The 20,010-nt window shown below is 39.1% G+C and overlaps 1 protein-coding gene across 2 annotated transcripts in view; it reads right to left on the bottom strand.

Moving 5' to 3' along the window:
- The window catches only part of LOC124146715 (transmembrane channel-like protein 7), a 43,904-nt gene that overhangs the window by 9,987 nt on the left and 13,907 nt on the right, over nucleotides 1-20,010 (bottom strand). The window contains exons 3-14 of one of the 2 annotated variants that reach the window (XM_048390691.1): nucleotides 19,327-19,541; nucleotides 18,177-18,243; nucleotides 17,399-17,471; nucleotides 15,336-15,508; nucleotides 14,012-14,175; nucleotides 13,278-13,425; nucleotides 11,918-12,021; nucleotides 7,312-7,414; nucleotides 5,896-5,976; nucleotides 2,864-3,004; nucleotides 1,784-1,870; nucleotides 915-1,028 (exon numbers count right to left, since the gene is read on the bottom strand). In XM_048390691.1, coding sequence (XP_048246648.1) covers nucleotides 915-1,028; nucleotides 1,784-1,870; nucleotides 2,864-3,004; nucleotides 5,896-5,976; nucleotides 7,312-7,414; nucleotides 11,918-12,021; nucleotides 13,278-13,425; nucleotides 14,012-14,175; nucleotides 15,336-15,508; nucleotides 17,399-17,471; nucleotides 18,177-18,243; nucleotides 19,327-19,541 — 1,470 coding nt within the window. The remainder of the gene's footprint in view (nucleotides 1-914; nucleotides 1,029-1,783; nucleotides 1,871-2,863; nucleotides 3,005-5,895; nucleotides 5,977-7,311; nucleotides 7,415-11,917; nucleotides 12,022-13,277; nucleotides 13,426-14,011; nucleotides 14,176-15,335; nucleotides 15,509-17,398; nucleotides 17,472-18,176; nucleotides 18,244-19,326; nucleotides 19,542-20,010) is intronic. The other variant, XM_048390693.1, reaches the window with a different exon arrangement.

Below are 20,010 nucleotides of genomic sequence, written 5' to 3'. Positions count from 1 at the left end.
CGGGTGAGATTTTCTATATACATCTCAGTGAAAATACCACTATAAATGATATGATATATTGGAGCCAATAGTTCAAAATGATTGGCTCCATTCTTCAACATGTTTGCATAGATTTGCCGAGACTCTGCTTAGATTTACAGACAAAACATAGAGAAAAAAATAGAAAAATGCAAGTGAAACACTCTGTTCTGTCTTATAAGTTCAACACAAGTGTATAGTCGACAAAGTCATCTATATCTCCCGCCCATTTTAACACATTATGGTCCTAAACCAGGTAACTGACCCAACATTTCTCTCAGCCCATGTCAAAATAGCTGCAATGGAAATTCTAAAATAAACATTTCTAAAACTACTTAATATCAAATGGCACCAGTTCAGTATGTGCTTTATATATAGACATGCAATGTTTGACAAGGAAATGTTTAACAGTTTATTTGTTATACTCCATAAGTGAACCCACACTATATTAAAACTTAAATCCAACTTTAACTATTCAAATTTCTAAAAGTGCTAAATTTCAAAAGGCACCAGTTCAGTATGTGCCTGGTAGACATGCAAAGTTTTGTAAGAGAGTATTTAACGTTTTTTTAGTTACGCTCCATAACGAACACCACCCTTATAGAACCTAAGTCCAACTTGATGCCATGGAAACGTAAAAAATATAAATTTCTAAAATTCCTAAATAGCAAATGGCACCAGTTCAGCATGAGTCTGATAGACATGCACAGTTTCATAGAGAAATATTAAACGGTTTCTGAGTTATGCTCCGGAAACTATTTCGGGACACACGCACACACGGATGGACGGAACCCATTTCAGTATCCCCCGCCAACTTTGTTGGGGCGCGTGATAATAAAAATAAAGGTTGTCACTTGCACCCAATGATCAGGATATATTTCTAACTGAAGACTTACCCAGATAAGAGCCTGTCTGTAGATGAGCACAAGAACAGACGAGGAGATGTTAAACTCTATTTTATTCATGGTCCAGTAGTATCTCATGAAATTCATCAGCACATTAGCAACTGTCTGTGAACAAAATTTACAAGCAATGATCAAGTAATCACATGAATTTAAAAAATAGTTGGTTCGTAACCCAAAATATTGATTTTCACATATTTTTTCCTCTTTCAACAAAATCCACTACAAATCAGTTAAAATAGTACCACACCACTCACTGTAACGAGGTGCATGGGTAGTCTTGTGGTTACAGCATTTGCCCTTCGCACCGAAGGCATGGGTTCAATCCCTACACACATTGTAACCTAAAAAGCTACTCAGAGGAAGGATGGGTGGGTATGGTTGGTGACTTTGCGTGAATTCGTGATTTGATGCCTCACTCTGGGAATGTGGGTTTGAATCCCAGATGGGACTGAAAATGTTATCCCAAATATAACATATGTTACAGTTCTGTGAGGATATTTTCATTCCCAATATCATCAACAATCAACAAATTCATAATCATTATCCTGTAGACAAAATGTTTAGTGTATTTTCAATTCAAAAGAAAGTATACACCCATGTTTGACAGTGGCGAAACTTGAAACAAACAAAAACGGTTATTCGATGGTGAGGTATTGGATACGGGTATCATGGTAATGCTTTGGAAATTAAGTTTGCAGTGTGTTGGCGACTATTTTCAGCCTAGTAACATTTTGATAATGTTTTTAATATTTTTGGTCAAATATAATTTTCAAGTGTAGACTTTCTCTTGCCCGACAGTTTATGTTTATTTTCAGTGTGAGTCTTTTGGCGCCCATAAACAAAATTGCATCCAAACTTACATGAATGATGGTGTCCATAATGACGAGTTTGTACAACTCCTGACCAATCACAGTCCCCATACAGTTGCTGCTGCTGGCCTTACCGGGCTGGAAGGTACAAGTGTATCCAACTTAAACCACCTTTCTTTTTACATATATTGGTCAATATGTTGTGTGTTTGTTGTTTCAACTACATGACGGTGGCCCAGACAATCCAGTGACTGACATGCACATCAATCTACGCAATGGGAAGACAATGACACAAAAGCAACCAAATGAATAATGTAAATGAATAAATTATAACTACAATGTTGTTTGATTTATTTGAATGGCCAATATTAAGACATTAACTGAAGTGTGTCTTGGCTGCAATGACCTGCATCAATCAAGTCAGCGAGCCTCATCATTCGATCCCTTCCGGCGCCTCTTTCCACAAGCATGTGCTGCTAAGGACCAATTTTAACCCAGATCTTCACAAGGGCAGTGATAGATACTACCGGTACTACTTTCAGTTAACTAGTCCACATACTGTTAACAAAAATTTAAAAAATGGCAATGTTTTACTAGTCCTTATGATACCTTAACTATTGGGCATTTTGGCAAGGACAGGGCTAGTGCCAGTTTCTATCGTGCAGGGGGTCAGATTGTAGGAGGCTAATTGTTTCTTTTCAAACATCACCCATGACTGCTGCTCTGCATGGACATTGCAAATGTTGAAAGTAATGTGTAGTTACCTTTCACCCTATGTTGTAACATGATCTGTTTGAAGTGGAGAACAGCACGTATTGCATTAATGTAATTTTCAAAGTAATTTGAAGAATTATGTCCATCGCCACATTTGGACCAGCAGTTTTGGAGATGCAAGATAATTTTCTCGCACACTGTCCACAATGGCCAAAGTAGGTGTAGATGATGTTGCCGAAACAGAGCTAAAGACCTGCTATGATCACTATCTTCTATACACTGATGTAGTTCATGTTGTCAGCATTCACATTATCAGTTTTCAAAATATTTGACTTTCTTATCTAAAAACACCCATGTAAATTCTTAATTTAGATGTGATGAATACTGTATTTGCCATAACTCAAATGTTTTACTCACGTCCTTCTTGCTGTGTGCATTGACGATGTTATACAAGGAGACAATGAGAGCAAAGAGATTGGCCATTCTCAAGGTGAAGATTCTGATGAGAGTAACATTCAGTTCCATCTTTCCACTTGCATAATGCTCCATCTTTGGCAGCTGAAAACAAAATATGAATCAAAACACACAATCCAGGCAAAATGACGCATGAGTAAACTGGTTTCAACGCCGTTTCAAACAGTATTCCAGTTATATGAGTACGACAGTGTGAAGTGAAGCAGGTCTCAGACGTTCACCACTTTCATGAAACCCATGAGCACATGGTCCTGACAAACCTTGAAACAAAATCAGGCCAAACTGGCATTCGGACCCATGCCATAGGTTTTGCGGATGCCCAAGGGATGCAAATCTGCACAGCAAATTGCGGTGCCACCAGTGCCCTTTGAACTGTCATTTTTTCATGACCCCTTCCTTAAAGGGCAAGTTCACACGGAAATGAACCTATTTTTCTTGTACTTTTTCCACATTAAAAGTGTTAACCTAGAAGTGTCATAGACAAAAATATAAAAATATCACAATTAATTAACATATTTTTCGCATTAAAACGGTTTATATTTTTCACATTTACCAAGTGTTCTATTTCCACAACAAAAACACCATGGCTTATGCCCCTTGCAATATGACGTCATTGGTGCCAATTGATAAACATTATGACGTCATCATGCTTTGTTAGAGCCGCTTCACGTGGTGTAGGTACAGGTGTGTGATTCTAGCGTCTCAGATGCCAGCCAGCATAGTGTTATGCTGAGTCACCACTGCGCCGGAGTGTGTCGTAGGCCATGTTGTTTTACCGCAAACTGGTACTTGATATCTTTTGCGTTGAGAATAGACAGGGACCCAGTTGAATTGGCACCAATTACGTCACAATCTAAGGGGGATAACTCAGGCCTGTTTAGCTCGAAAAACGAAGGCCTCATAACGGCATATCATTTTCACACTATTGTGAGCTTCCTACTTTCACTGTGAAAAAATGAGTGTATATTTTCAAACACAGATACTAATTAATTCTAAAATTGCGTTTTGTTTAGAAAAAGAAAGAAAGTGATTTTTGCGTGTACACTTCCCCTTTAACCTCACCAGCCCACCCCACTATAACAAGGGATACTTCTCTGTATTGCTCACCTGGATATTTACGCAATCATGACAAAATATACATACTGGCAGTAGGACATTATATCATACTGCAAATATTTCGTAATTTAAAAGGGGTGGATGGCAAATCTGACAGCATGAACGTGCACTTCTCTAGACACAAATTAAATTGTATTTCCTGTTTTGATTGGCATTGTTTTATATGCAGAGGCTAAAATTACCGTGCGTCTTGTCTCGTAAACTAACCCGGAAGTAGCAATCAGCTGTACACACGTTTCTCGGAATCTACCGGTGCATCAATCAAAAATTACCCAATAATATAACTTTAAAGAATTTTGATACAATGAGCAGATGACTTGTATCTGAAACTATTATTTTATCAGGAATAATTTATTCCAATATCATGTTAGTTGCAGCTTTACCATATATATGTGAAATAAATTAATAACCATAAGAGTAGCACTTTGGTTCAGCTGATCACCATTGCCAGAATGTTTTCAAATGGAAGAATTTGACCAATCAATGTCCATGCTCCAGTGCCAGCGATTGCAAAAACTTTATGTTGACATACAATAGTCAAACTACAACAAATATGTCTTTCAGCAATTCAATGTATGGCATTTATGATATATATATCCATTCTCTATACACCAAAGTTCGTTTCAAGGTGTCAATAGTGGTAATATCACCGTGGTTGCTGTAAATAACGGTCAGTTGTGCGATCTTCCGATCACTTCACATACGATTTTGCCGAAATGAATTGAAACAATATTGAATGAAATGTTGAATAAAATTAATAAAATAGATTACCAACATAAGTCCAGACATATTATGAACTCTTTCTACAACCAGACAGTGTAATTACATGATTAATTTGAGTATTTCTGTATATTTGTTGACATGGTATTTCTGGTGTTACGTGTCCACAGTAATGTCTTTGTGTTGCGGAAAAAAACATAAAATACTCAACCCTATATATAAGACGATCCCACTCACCTTATACACAGCAATATACGGATTTGGATTCTTACTAGTGTGTTCACAAGCTATTGCCTGAGAACCATTTTTTTTCTTCAGCCTTATACTCAGCAATTGTACATATAGTTATATGGTGGGGATCTTAACTGTGTCCAAGTTATAATCTCTTTTTGGCCCCACCCCTCAGACCCTGGGGCGGTTAGCCCCTCCATTTGTACAATTGTGAATTCCCATCACCTGAGAATACTTCCAACAAAATTGGTTGCGGGTTCAGCCCTTTCATTTCTCCAATTTGAATCCCCACCATTGGCGAATACTTACAACCAAATATGGATTTGGTATCTCTTAGTTCCAGAAAAGAATTTGTTTACATCAATAATGCCAAATTACCCCTATTTGGCTCCCCCATTTGTTAAATTTTGAATCCTCACCACCGGAGAATGCTTACAACCAAATATGGTTGACATCTATCTCTTAGTTCCAGAGAAGAAGTCGTCTAAAGCAATCCGCCAAATTACCCCAATTTGGCCCCGCCCCGTAGCCCCTTATGGGGTCAGTCCCACCATTTGTACAATTTTGAGTCCTCACCACCAGAGAATGCTTCCAACCAAATATGGTTGATATATATCACTTAGTTCCAGAGAAGAAGTCATTTAAAGCAATATAGCCAAATTACCCCTATTTGGGCCCCCCGTCAGCCTCTTAGGGGGTCAGTCCCACCATTTGTACAATTTGGAATCCCCATCACCTAGGGATGCTTCCAGTCAAATTTCGTTAATTTCCAATAAGTGGTTCAGAAGAAGAAGTCGTTTGGAAAAATTGTCCGTACGGATGATGGACAGACGACGGACGCCACGGTATGGCATAAGCTCACCTTGGTCCTTCAGACCCGGTGAGCTAATAAAAGGCCAGTGCCTTACCTGATAGATACAGAGCGGTACAATCATGCTGATGAGGCTGAAGGATATGGGTGTGATGTAGGTCTTGAAGCCGGGCATGTACTGGAAAATACAGAGTTATTAGCGGTGTAACAATATTCAGATGCCCTGGTTAACTGCCATACTTTCATTCAATTGGATATGCATCTTACATGTTTTTAACATTTCCTTTGCAGTGTTGCAATAAATTGCATTAAAACAAGGTTAAAAAAGGAGTACAATGATGTCACAAGGAATCAATCAATCTATCAAAACAAAAATGGAATATTCAGTATAAAAAACATAGTGACACCCCACCCCCTTTTTCTGACACCTGACACGTCAACGTGTGTTTTTGTTAACTTTGTGACTTTGGTATTGTGTGCATCCCCCATCTTGAAATTCCTTGATCTGCCTCCGCAGCCGAACATGTTTATATATCGTTGAGTACCCTTTTTTCGAACAGCCATATATGATATTGATTTGTTGCATTATAACGAGAGGTGTGACGCCATCAAAGCTGCCGACCTGAGGCTGCACGTGTTCGGATTGTCAATATTGGGTTCATGTGAAGTTCATGTGAAGTATTGCATACCTGTTACAACAGTCTGACGTCATTCAGAATTTTGGTACCCGTGTCATGATGAAGAGGAAGAGTACAATAGTGTGAACACTCTAATTTGACAGATATTCATATTTTGAGAATAGGTTTCAAACTTTCAATTACCTTTTGAGTTTTAAAGCCGACCTGTAAAAATTATGTTGAGAACTGAGAGCAGTATGAAACCAATCAGGTGGTCCCAAACAGGTGACATCACTCGAGTGCAGCGGAAGTTTACAGACAACGCAATGGAGTTACCGGTAACCCCTTTTAACGAGGACTGTTTTTTCTTTGGGAAAGAAGCTGAATTCTATTGTTGAAGACATCAACGGCTGGTATGAAGCAGAATTTGAGTTTTGATTCACTCATCCCTTGAAATATCAACAATACTATCTCAACTGTTTGAAAATAGGTTACGTCAAGAGATATTAAGTCAAATATTTACAGTAACTACATGTCAGAATACATTACAAAATCACCCTTTCATGCATTGCTCCTCCCTAGGTTTTTACATTAACATCCAACTTGTCCTGCTCAAGATATATTTCGAGATTTATATATAATCAAAACACGTCTTTTAACAATACTAGATTCAGGTCAAAATATTTCAAATTAAGCCCCAAAATCAGGGCGTTCGTTTATAACTCCCATGTTTGAACCTATAAAATAACATAAGGTGTCCCCTAATTAAAATACTATAGTGTCAACCAAAAGGGCCCTCTGATTCCCATTAGATTTTGTCATTAACTGTCTGCTTCATCTAATCACAATATGCATATAAGAATACTGTTACTATGTTATAGGACAGTGTATCTTACCTGCTCCAAGCTGACGTCATTGATGGTTAAGGACACATCTGTGGTGAAGTTGACAAAGATAACCAGATAGACGATCCCTGTACAACCAGCTCCCACTAGCACCCTGTAATATAGTCAATATAACAACCAGATAGACGATCCCTGTACAACCAGCTCCCACTAGCACCCTGTAATATAGTCAATATAACAGCCAGACAGACGATCCCTGTACAACCAGCTCCCACTAGCACCCTGTAATATAGTCAATATAACAACCAGATAGACGATCCCTGTACAACCAGCTCCCACTAGCACCCTGTAATATAGTCAATATAACAAGCAGATAGACGATCCCTGTACAACCAGCTCCCACTAGCACCCTGTAATATAGTCAATATAACAAGCAGATAGACGATCCCTGTACAACCAGCTCCCACTAGCACCCTGTAATATAGTCAATATAACAAGCAGATAGACGATCCCTGTACAACCAGCTCCCACTAGCACCCTGTAATATAGTCAATATAACAACCAGATAGACGATCCCTGTACAACCAGCTCCCACTAGCACCCTGTAATATAGTCAATGTAACAACCAGATAGACGATCCCTGTACAACCAGCTCCCACTAGCACCCTGTAATATAGTCAATGTAACAACCAGATAGACGATCCCTGTACAACCAGCTCCCACTAGCACCCTGTAATATAGTCAATATAACAACCAGATAGACGATCCCTGTACAACCAGCTCCCACTAGCACCCTGTAATATAGTCAATATAACAAGCAGATAGACGATCCCTGTACAACCAGCTCCCACTAGCACCCTGTAATATAGTCAATATAACAGCCAGACAGACGATCCCTGTACAACCAGCTCCCACTAGCACCCTGTAATATAGTCAATATAACAAGCAGATAGACGATCCCTGTACAACCAGCTCCCACTAGCACCCTGTAATATAGTCAATATAACAACCAGATAGACGATCCCTGTACAACCAGCTCCCACTAGCACCCTGTAATATAGTCAATATAACAAGCAGATAGACGATCCCTGTACAACCAGCTCCCACTAGCACCCTGTAATATAGTCAATATAACAAGCAGATAGACGATCCCTGTACAACCAGCTCCCACTAGCACCCTGTAATATAGTCAATATAACAAGCAGATAGACGATCCCTGTACAACCAGCTCCCACTAGCACCCTGTAATATAGTCAATATAACAACCAGAGAGACGATCCCTGTACAACCAGCTCCCACTAGCACCCTGTAATATAGTCAATATAACAACCAGATAGACGATCCCTGTACAACCAGCTCCCACTAGCACCCTGTAATATAGTCAATATAACAACCAGATAGACGATCCCTGTACAACCAGCTCCCACTAGCACCCTGTAATATAGTCTATATAACAAGCAGATAGACGATCCCTGTACAACCAGCTCCCACTAGCACCCTGTAATATAGTCTATATAACAACCAGATAGACGATCCCTGTACAACCAGCTCCCACTAGCACCCTGTAATATAGTCAATATAACAAGCAGATAGACGATCCCTGTACAACCAGCTCCCACTAGCACCCTGTAATATAGTCAATATAACAACCAGATAGACGATCCCTGTACAACCAGCTCCCACTAGCACCCTGTAATATAGTCAATATAACAACCAGATAGACGATCCCTGTACAACCAGCTCCCACTGGCACCCTGTAATATAGTCAATATAACAACCAGATAGACGATCCCTGTACAACCAGCTCCCACTAGCACCCTGTAATATAGTCTATATAACAGCCAGGTACACAATCCTGTGCGAATGTGCGAGTAGTCACTATGATTTTTCTTGTGTTTGTTTGTTTGTTGTTTAGCGCTGCACTCAGCAATATTCCAGCTACAGTGTTTCCTCGTTATTGCGCCCTTCAAGAGAATATATCAGCGGAGTGTTTATTAATAAAAATGTAATTCAATCATGGCAAATCAGCAGTATTTCTGCTGTAAGTGTTTCGAGCGTAACATAACAAACCCATCCTCATTTATCCAGTGTATTATATCTGCATTCTATTGTGATAAATATTATGATTCATCGCCACAGCTCGTTACAGTTGTGTCATCACCATCTTCATCTCATTTATCTCTAACGGAGCACAAAGTTTTGATCTCTCATTTGATTGGACCCTTAATTTTAGTGGAGCAGATTAGTGTCAATGTATGGGCGAATTGTGCATTTTATGATAAAGTATGAAACTTTGCACACAGCGAGACTAAGCACTAAAATAGGTTTAAGCTAAAGGGACATCACAAATTTTGCAAATTGCGACTTTGGTGGCCATATTGAAAAATGGCCACCATTGTTTACAAATGTTCATATCGCATGTCAATTGATGTACCGTATTTGACGTAATAAGCGCCCAGGGCGCTCTCAAAATTAGAATATTATTTGGTGAAAAAAAGTTGAGTTGAATGATTAATTTCGTGGTTTATGCTGACAGCCTGAAATGTTTATGTACGACAGATATATTTTTCCCAAATTTAATTGCCCATAATTAAGTGTGCATATAACAAGTGCGTATTATACATGAATAAATAAGTCTTGTGTACATTATTCAATCGGAAGGGTGCTAATTGGGATTGTTCACTAGCCAATATATGAGCAAATATCGCCGTGGGCGTTTATTAGAGCGGGGCGCTTATTACGTCGAATACGGTATTACGAAGTCATGTGAATGGATCCCACAATTAGATTCAAACATTCAAGTTTGTTGTGTCCATTGATACACTTTTAAAATACAGTCTTAATTTGTCAAAATACACTTATTACTTGCATTATTATTTATACAATTCATATTAGATTCCATTTTTTTAATATTGAAGATGTGCAGCATCCAGCGTTCCATTAGAATTAGGTTGAAATAGAATCTCTGGTAATGAATGGGTGCAGGGTGTTTATTAGGGGTCTCAGTGATTGGAAAGTTTATTGATATATCGACTAATAATGAAATACTGTATTCTGTCTGTGTACTGATAAATATTTCCTAGCTTGACCTGCAATTAATCAACTTAATGTTAATATGAACTTAAATGTTTATTAGGGCTTGAAAAATATATTAATAATCAGAATTTATTGGTGATGGAAAAACACATTAACGATTATTGATATAAAAGTTGTGTCACTGATAATATCTTACATAAACTATTGTGATGAAATAAACTTAGATTTACCAAAACAGACTTGTTATTGTCAATAATGGCAATGGCTAAAGATGGAAAGTAACTTTTTCTTGTTACCGTATTCGACGTAATAAGCGCCCCGCTCTAATAAACGCCCACGGCGATATTTGCTAATGTATTGGCTATTGAACAATCCCAACTGGCACCCCTTCCGATTGATCAATGTGCACAAGACTTATTTTTTCGCGTATAATACGCACTCGTGTGTTATATGCACCCTTAATTATTGGCAATTAAATTCTGGAAAAATATATCTGTCGTACATAAACATTTCAGGCCGTCAGCATAAACCACGATATTTATCTTTCAACTCTGTTTTTTTTCACCAAAATAACATTCTAATAAGAGCCCCCTATTTCTAATTTTGAGAGCGCCCTGGGCGCTTATTACGTCGAATACGGTATATCTTGAATGTCCACAAATTAATCCCTGCAAAAATGTGCTTCCACCACCAGTGGAGCGGAATAGGTTGATTTCTTTAGGACCTTATTTGCATATTTACTCAAAGTTGCATTTCAGATGTTTATCGATATTTAGTTAACAATGATCGATCTCTATGATGTGTATCGATAGCCTGGTTAGCCAGATTATTGATGTTTATCATTGAATTTTCTGCCTTCTTACTGCCCATCTTACTTACAGTAACCTTAACAAATGTACATGTTTTTGTGGAAGTGAGGGGGGCCCAGTCGTCTAAGGCGCCACGATTCGCTGTGCAGAGTTGCATCCCCTGGGCACGCCAGAACCTATGATTGTGGGTTCGAATCCCGGTTCGCCCCGATTATGTTTCTAGGTTTGTCATCACCATACCCGTGTTTGTGGGTTTCACCGAAGAGGTAAACGTCTGAGACCTGCATCACTTCAGGCTTTCCTCCCGCATTAAGCTGACACGCCGCAATATAACTGTAATACTGTTAAAAGCGGCGTTAAACCCAACTCACTCACTCACTCTGTGGAAGTGAATTATTAATATAGATTAGTATGATCAATATTAACAAATTGGTATCGAAACAGAATTGACATTACAAATGTATCTGTACAACAATATCACAATATACGATGATGTCAGAGTATTTATGACAATAGAATGACAACATAATGCACTGGATATTCAACAATGAAATAAACACAGATGGAAGTTTGAACGCACTGAACACAAGGGGCAATGGGGTAGCCTAGTGGTTCAAGCGTTCGCTAATCACACTGAAGGTTCGGGTTCGACTCCCAACATGGGTGCAATGTGTGAAGCCTATTTCTGGTGTCCACTGCCATGATATTGCTGGAATATTGCTAAAAGCAGCGTAAAATCCAACTGACTCACTCACTGAAACACAAACAACGATAACAGGAACTGACTGAACATAAAGCCTTCTTATATTTACATAGTAATGAACCAGGCTGTAATTCGACGACCGTAAACTTTGACTTTCTCACTCCTAGTCCATTGTTCAGTCAAATCGGCAGCCTTTGCACCATACAAGTTGTCCTACAAGGAAAGGTGAGGTAGCATTATGTTGTTTAATGCCAGAGTCAGCAATATTTCAGCTGTATCATGGCAACCTGTGAAACATTGTATATGGGCCAGACAAACCTGTGACTCAATTCCAGATGAATTCTGCAATTCCGCTATCGCGGTCAGATTTTCAGAAAATGTGACTAACTGCAGAATTCCAGAAAAAACAGACTTTATAATCAACCGATACCCTAATTTTCATTATTTTCAAGCTTTTCTATTGAAATTTGCACTTGAATGATACCCAAACAATTAACATGCGATTCAAACATACAAAATATGAAACCAACAATAAAGGAATTTTTTTGTTTTTTCTCACTTTTAAAAGTTTTTGTGGTATTTTGATTACATCAAGTTCACACATTAAAGCAAACCTTTAAAATTTTCACAGAAACAATTTAGTTTGCATTTATTTTTGAGTTGGAAACGGTCATGTCTTTACAGCAAAATCTACTGTGGAATTTGGTAATTTTAGTTGCAGAATTTTGGTAACTTTACAGTAGAATTTTGTTATTTCAGTTGCAGATTTGGTTTGGTAATTTTACAGTAGACATTTGATATTTTTACCCCAAAATTCTACTGGAACTGGTGAGCGAGAACATGACCAGTGATCTGCAATCAGTAATCCACAAGTCCAGTATTGTTGCCTCTTTCAACCAGCAATAGGGGTTGGGGGCCTAATCTCCACAAAGTCAAAACATCAGCTGTAAACTACATTAACACAAATTGCGAAAATCTCTATTACAATTTTGGAATTTTACTGACATTTGCTCCAGTCTTTGGGCAAAATATTGGTATTTGGCCCCTGAGTAGGTCAAGATTAATCCCAGCTGCAGGTAGAATATTTAACATTTTCTCAAAGCAATCTCCCCCCTGTAACAGGTATTCTTTAGGGGAGTGGAAACTTCCCACTGTATGTTTTCTAATGCCGGACTCAGCAATATTCCAGCTACATGACGGTGGTCTGCAAAGAATCGAGTATCGACCAGACAAACCTGTCATTCATATTAGGAGCAACGATCCAGTAAGTCGCCTCTTAAGACTAGGGAGGGTAACAAAGGTGTCACCCAATGGGATATAACTTGGGCAAAAGATGACAAAGCGAGACAACTCTTACAATCACGTGCTGGAATTTTGAATTTTTTTAAACAGTAGGTCGATTCATTTAAAAATAATTCACCCCTAAAAATGGTTGGTCCCTATCTGAAAGAGATTTGTGAGGAAAATACCTTCAGGCTGCTGGCAATGCCCTTGGACAGGTTGACTGCGGCCTCAGGGGAGCTGATGCTGTGGTCCCATGACGTGAAGGTGAGAAGTGCAAAGCAAAACCTGGTCCTTGCAGACTCGGACTGGGCTGGCTGCATTCCACTGGCCATGCTGAAGTCAACACTTGAATACAATACTCATGTAGACCTGTGTCTAGTTAAAACTAAAGTGTCCTGGGGTCAACGGATCCGTGAAGATCCGGGGTAGAATAGGTCTTCCCTTACCCATGCTTGTTGTAAAAGGTGACTATGCTTGTCGAAAAAGGCGACTAACGGGATCGGGTGGTCAGACTCGCTGACTTGGTTGATGCATGTCATCGGTCCCAATTGCATGGATCGATGCTCATGATATTAATCACTAGATTGTCTGGTCCAGACTCGATTATTTACAGACCGCCGTCATATAGCTGGAATATTGCTGAGTGCGGCGTAAAACAACAAACCAACCAACCTGGGGTCAACGAGGTTTGCTGCTACCAGCATTAATATAGGGTCCCTAGATCCGGTTTGCAACATTAACGCCATCCCAATTACCACTGAATTTCCTGCTTTAGTTCCTACCCCATCCCAATTCTGATTCCATATACCAGAATATATATGGAATTTTTACAGTCATTTTCTGCAGACTTGGGGTCGAATATCACCTTTAATCAGGTCTAGAAAAATCCCTGTGGCGATAACATTATTGTCAAATTCACCTTCTGAGTATAAACAAAAGACTGCCGAAGTACGTGACAATGATCATGGTGAGGTAGGCGAGGCCGGTGTGGTAGGATTTGACGTGTGTTGATGTCTGCAAGTGTCCGACTCCCAGCTGGGGGGTGTAGGCACAGAAGAACACCCATGACTCTCCCACTGGACCCTGCAACACAAGTAGTCAGGGTCACACAGCACCACAAAGGGGCCGATCATTTGGTATTTTAGGAGGGGGTAGGGTTAAAAAAATAATTGCCTCACGTTTTAAGAAAAGTATTGGATTGTAACAATAAAGTGATCAGCTTTACTGAGAGAAGAAAAAATGTTTGTCTTGAAGCAGTGACCAAAAGATTATCTGTCTCTAACAATCTCCATAGGACCATTCAGTGTTAACTGGCATTTTGGGACAATCATCCTGTTTAACCCTGTATGTCCATTCTCTGAAATATGTAGTTTTACAAAAACAACAACAACAAATAAATACTGACCCTTGTATCCTACGAGGCTGAAGGCCTCAAAGCCGTTGGCCTCGCAGGATACATAGGTTGATATTTTTTAATGTATTTTTGTTAAGCTATGTATTCCTGCATCATCCAAAGTAGGGCTGGGACGAGTCCAAATTTACTACCCGGGTACCCGACCCCTTATTACCCGACCCGACCCGGGTACCCACTGCAAGTCTCAAGAGTTGGGAACAAAATGTCTGATTGGTAATTGTTTTACCGCAGCCCTGGCTAAAACTGTTTGGAAACATGTATAAAAAAATCAGATCATGCGTTAACTGAAGTTGATGGAAGCTTTATCTTTATTCAAACATATACAAGTCAAAAGGAATGTGTGCATCGTCAGAAGGAATTGCGAACATTAGCAACTTGTATTGTAACCACTGAGCTATAATGTTTTTCTGTCATTAAACAATATATCATGTGACTAACCAAGGGTCCGGGTAGTCTTGTGGGTACCCGGGTCCTACTCAGGACCCACCCGACCCAAGTACCCGAGTTACCCGTCCCAGCCCTAATCCCAAGGCAAGGGCGTTAACTGACTGCAAAAGTCAAGTTTCTACCCTTGCCGAACTAGACTGGAAATTAACAACTTGACAAACGTAACAAAAACAACCGCCCCCTCCCTCCTCTCCACAATGGGTAGTCTTTAAGGGTGTACATATGGTCATAATTTGTCATGTGTTTAGCTGTTCAATAGTACATTGATCACCCGTTAAATGTATTAAGTTGTGGATAGATACTGAAATATATCAAAATTCGCCTGTGATGATATTGAAACATATAAAAACAGTTTTGAGGAGGATGCTGTCTGTGATCCTACCTGTCCGTCGAGGAGGTTGGAGTAGGAGAAAGAATTTTTTATGGACGAGTAGTCGAAGGCCACAGCTGTTGGCAGGACAACGAATCCCAGCCACACTACAGCCAGAGCAATGTTCAGCAATATCACCCATCGAGTGAATACGAAGAAAGTGCCAATTCCAGATCCAAAGTTACCTGGGAGAAATAGTTTTAAATGAAATCTGAGTGAAATATTTCATTTCAGAAACAAACAGCTCCAAATGAGTAAACTAAACAAATAAATTCACCGTTACTATTATGATCTTGAGTTGCTTGTGTGCAAATACTCATGAAAAATGTCAAGTACCCAACAGTATATTTAACACTTTACGTAACCAGGGGTGTTCAGTTAGTATGGCCGACTTGTGGGGCAGAACATGAACAGACAGTACACATACAAAGTCACCAGAAACAGCATTTTATCTTTAAAAATGTCCACTAGTTTTAGAAAACCAAATAGACTGTCACTAGACCCTCGGGAGTAAAAGTATATTGAAACTCAAAACAAAGAATACAAGAGAATGATTACATTATTTTCTTGAGTACTGCGTTAATGTGCATCCGGGACACATCCCATTTTGGATTTTTTTGTGTAATATGTGCAGTAAAAAAATACATTGTATAGCTTCAGGTGATCAAACAGGGGAATAAAAACTTGGTCAATGGAAATGTGAAATTTGTGCCAAAGCATCACTTGACATGATCATTTACCATCTCAACAGTATAAATTTCCTGTTCTGCTAGGCATTGTTTTATACACAGAGATAAGATTACTGGCTGCAAGGAATACACTATGAGGTGAATACGATTCATATCACGAATATAGGGTAACGAATACGAATATTTATTCACGAATACAATAACAAGTCAGCAGTTGATGTACAATTTATTATTTTCAGTGAAAAATAACAACATCAATTATTTGACATGGTTGGTTAATTATTAATATATTATACATTCATATACTGCATTTATCCAGGTACTAGTATGTGCTCAAATACCACAATGACCGATGACCACAATACTGTCAAATTATATATATGAGTGTTGTCTTTAAAGACATCTCTGCATATAATATGTTCTTAGGGATATTTTTAGGTACAGGGTATGTAAATGCATATAACTGCATATTCATAAATATTCGATTCTAGTGACCCCGAATAACGAATTCAATTCATGAATGGATAGGGTTCGATTCACCGAATACACGAGTGAATCGTAACAGCCCTAAAGATTACCATGCATATTTGTCTCGTAACTAAGTCGGCAATGACAATAAGCTGTACATACTTTCTCCCAGACCCACCAGTGATACGCTTAAAAGATACTCAGTAATACAACCTTCAAGTATTTTGATGCAATGATCGGAAGAAATTGTATTTGAAGCTATCATTTTACCAGGAATGATATAATAAAGCATCGTTTAATGTAATTTTACTTACACTAATAAACTATTAGGAAACATTATGGAACTGCCCGTAGCTCTGTGTAGCAACAAGTCAATATCCAAATCGTTCAAAGGAAGAAGCACTGAGATAAAGTGACTGCAGCTAACCCTTTCCCTGTGACATGCCTGCTTTAAGGTTCTACTACACCAAATCAAAACCAGTTTGGACAGTGCGGTTTTTCGTAGGGAGCCTTCAGTGCAGATCGAGAGATATCTGCAGGCTGTGATTGGAGGATATTCTGTAAGATTTTTATGTCTTTCAAATGTACATCCATCCAGTTATTAAAACTGACCATGTTTTTCTATATTTAGTACTGTCTTTTTCAACATGATGACTTATGCTGAATGTGACCACAGCTATTTTCAAGTAGGTGACATTTGGTGCGAAACTGGGGGTGGTGTGTTTAGCTTCCTGTACTCAGAAAAGGAGCTGGCTAAGCTAGTCATTTTTTATTTTTTTATTGCTGCTCTAAGGCCGAACTGTGCACACACGTACAGGTAATAGCTGTTGAATGCTTAGTTATTTAAAAAAAAATATATAACGTTACTATAGAAGTCTATGGGAAAACATTTGGTTGTGTGTAACCTGTATGGCTTACTTTCAATTGTTTTAATGTACGACGTGAACACCGGCAGCTCCCAGTTCTTGTTCTTGTTTCTCCTGTACCAGATCTACAAAACAGTACAGAGAATGAAAACACCCACAAACGTCAATTACGAAAGAAAAATATAGTGGGTTGACTTGTGGACAAAATAATGAATATGTATTTAGGAAATTTGTGAATCTGGCAATTTTCCCAGTGTATGGGGTGATTCACTGCAAAGAAATCACATTTTTTATAATGTTTATTATCAATAACAAATATTGCCACATAGGGAAACTATTAAAACAACTGCCATTGTGGTGATTGCTGTAGTGAGTGAGTGAGTTGGGTTTAACGCCGCTTTTAACAGTATTTCAGTCATATCATGGCATGTCAGCTTAATGTGGGAGGAAAGCCCGAAGTGATGCAAGTCTCAGACGTTAACCACTTCGGTGAAACCCACGAGCACGGGTATGGTACTGACAAACCTAGAAACATAATCGGGGCGAACCGGGATTTGAACCCACAATCATAGGTTTCTGGCGTGCCCAAGGGATGCTACCCTGCACAGTGAATCGTGGCGCCTTAGACGACTGGGCCCCCCGTGCCCCCCGGTGATTGCTGTAACCACACCCGAGTTATGTTGTTTATGCTTTCAGTTACAGGTTTGCCTGCTACAATGATAATTCACAGGCCACCATGATATACCTGGAGTATTGTTGACTGGCATTATAACATTCACTCACTATAAAACAGAATCAGTTAGAGTTCAAGTTTTTCCTTCCTGTCTTACTTTGAAGTCATGAAGCTTGAGTTTCCAAAATCCCAATTTGGCTCTGATATTCCCCGCTAATCTGGACCTTCAAATTCATGGAAAGAGATAGGATGAGATCTCTGTGATAGGTTAAATGTCAAATAAACAGATTGACACCAACTCTCATAATATCCATTGGCAAAATTCATTGATGGACAATATTTCAATTTTTTTTATGAAGTACTGGACTCTTCATACTACTGAAAAAAATATATGAAAAAAGGATATATAAAACAAAAACCTGTTGAAGCCTGTGTGACCCATATAAATGTAATTTCACACAATTTGTACCGACTGGCAGATTGTATCGACATGTCAGTCAAGAGTCATCCGAAGATGACAAATATCCCGTCTCCACAACAGCAAAAGGCACCTCTTCAGCCTCTGGTTAAAACATGTACCAAGTTTGGATGAAAAAACTTACACAGTTTTCAAGTGATGCTCCGGAAATGATGACTATATCCCCATGCATTACAGACAACCCATAATTACAAAGGTTAGACACAGCAACTGTAAAGTCAACAAGCCCAAACAAATTTACTCTGACCTCGGACAAACAGTGAAAGTCACAGACTGCAAAATGTATCATAGACTAACTGGATACAGTTCCCTCATACCAAACAGAGCTCCAGATAAGCTGCGTATCTGCGTAAAATACGCATCAGAAATGCAGAAATGTGCAGTAAAATAAAATCCAAGCGTATCAAATACGCAACGAACATTACAGATACGCTACAAAAATAAAACTTGTGCGTATCATCAAAATATTGTGAAGTAACCCTGCGTATTCGATTTGCACTTCAGCAACTTATTTTGAAATTATAAACGGGCATTCCGCCAACCTTGCCAAACTCCACGATGACAGTTACATTATAATCATTTGCCATCACCCTTTCTTGTGGAAGTATCGTGGTATTTTTGAGTCCTATAAAGCTCTCGAACCCACACGACACCATTTTGCAGGGACTAGATGAATAGTGTTTTTAAATATTTAACTTAAATACCCACATGTGTAAAAACTAGTGGGTAACAGAAACTTGAATACCCAGATAGAATTACTGATACCCAATGATTTTAAAATGCATGGGTAAAATACCCACAACACCACAGATATTCTCTTCACCAGTACCTTTTCTCTTGTGCTGAGTGTACAGATTCCCCCAGAAAGTCCTCATCCACCTCATCCTGGTCTCGTGAAGGAATCTGTCCCACCATCGGACCCCAGGATGGCTTTGACTCGAGATTCTGTTCCCGGGGGTGATTAGTCAACACTCGGTGAGAGAACACCCTGCCAAGAGACATCCTGCTGTTTGTCGAGACCTGCGACCGGGACAGAACATATTTCTGGAAGATTAGAGATCTATTGTCAAAACAGAAACTTTCAAAATAAACTTATTTCTATGAACAATACTCTTCTACCTTGTCAACTGGTTCTTACCACTCCTTGTTTCTGGGGATGATGATGCTCACTCAAAGTACAAGTCAGATTTGTTGCTCAAGTCCATATCTTGTAGACAATTCTTGACTATTACACTCAACTGGTCCTCAGGTGTGCTCCTGACTTTTTGATACACAACACATATCAAGGGGATGCGTAGAAGAGACTGATGTTACTTCTTATCAACTCTTAACTCTATCACTTTTTCTGATCCGGTGAAATGAAATTGGGTTTAACGTCGCGTCCAAGATTATTGCCCTTATATAGTGACGTGCATGCACGCGTGTGTGTGTGTGTGTGTGTGTGTGTGTGTGTGTGTGTGTGTGTGTGTGTGTGTGTGTGTGTGTGTGTGTGTGTGTGTGTGTGTGTGTGTGT

This window comes from Haliotis rufescens, unplaced genomic scaffold (genome assembly GCF_023055435.1).
Source record: "Haliotis rufescens isolate VD_foot unplaced genomic scaffold, xgHalRufe1.0.p SCAF_10, whole genome shotgun sequence".
NCBI lineage: Eukaryota > Metazoa > Mollusca > Gastropoda > Lepetellida > Haliotidae > Haliotis > Haliotis rufescens.
The sequence above is the reverse complement of the archived record's forward strand: the minus strand, read 5'-3'. Positions and strand labels throughout refer to the sequence as shown.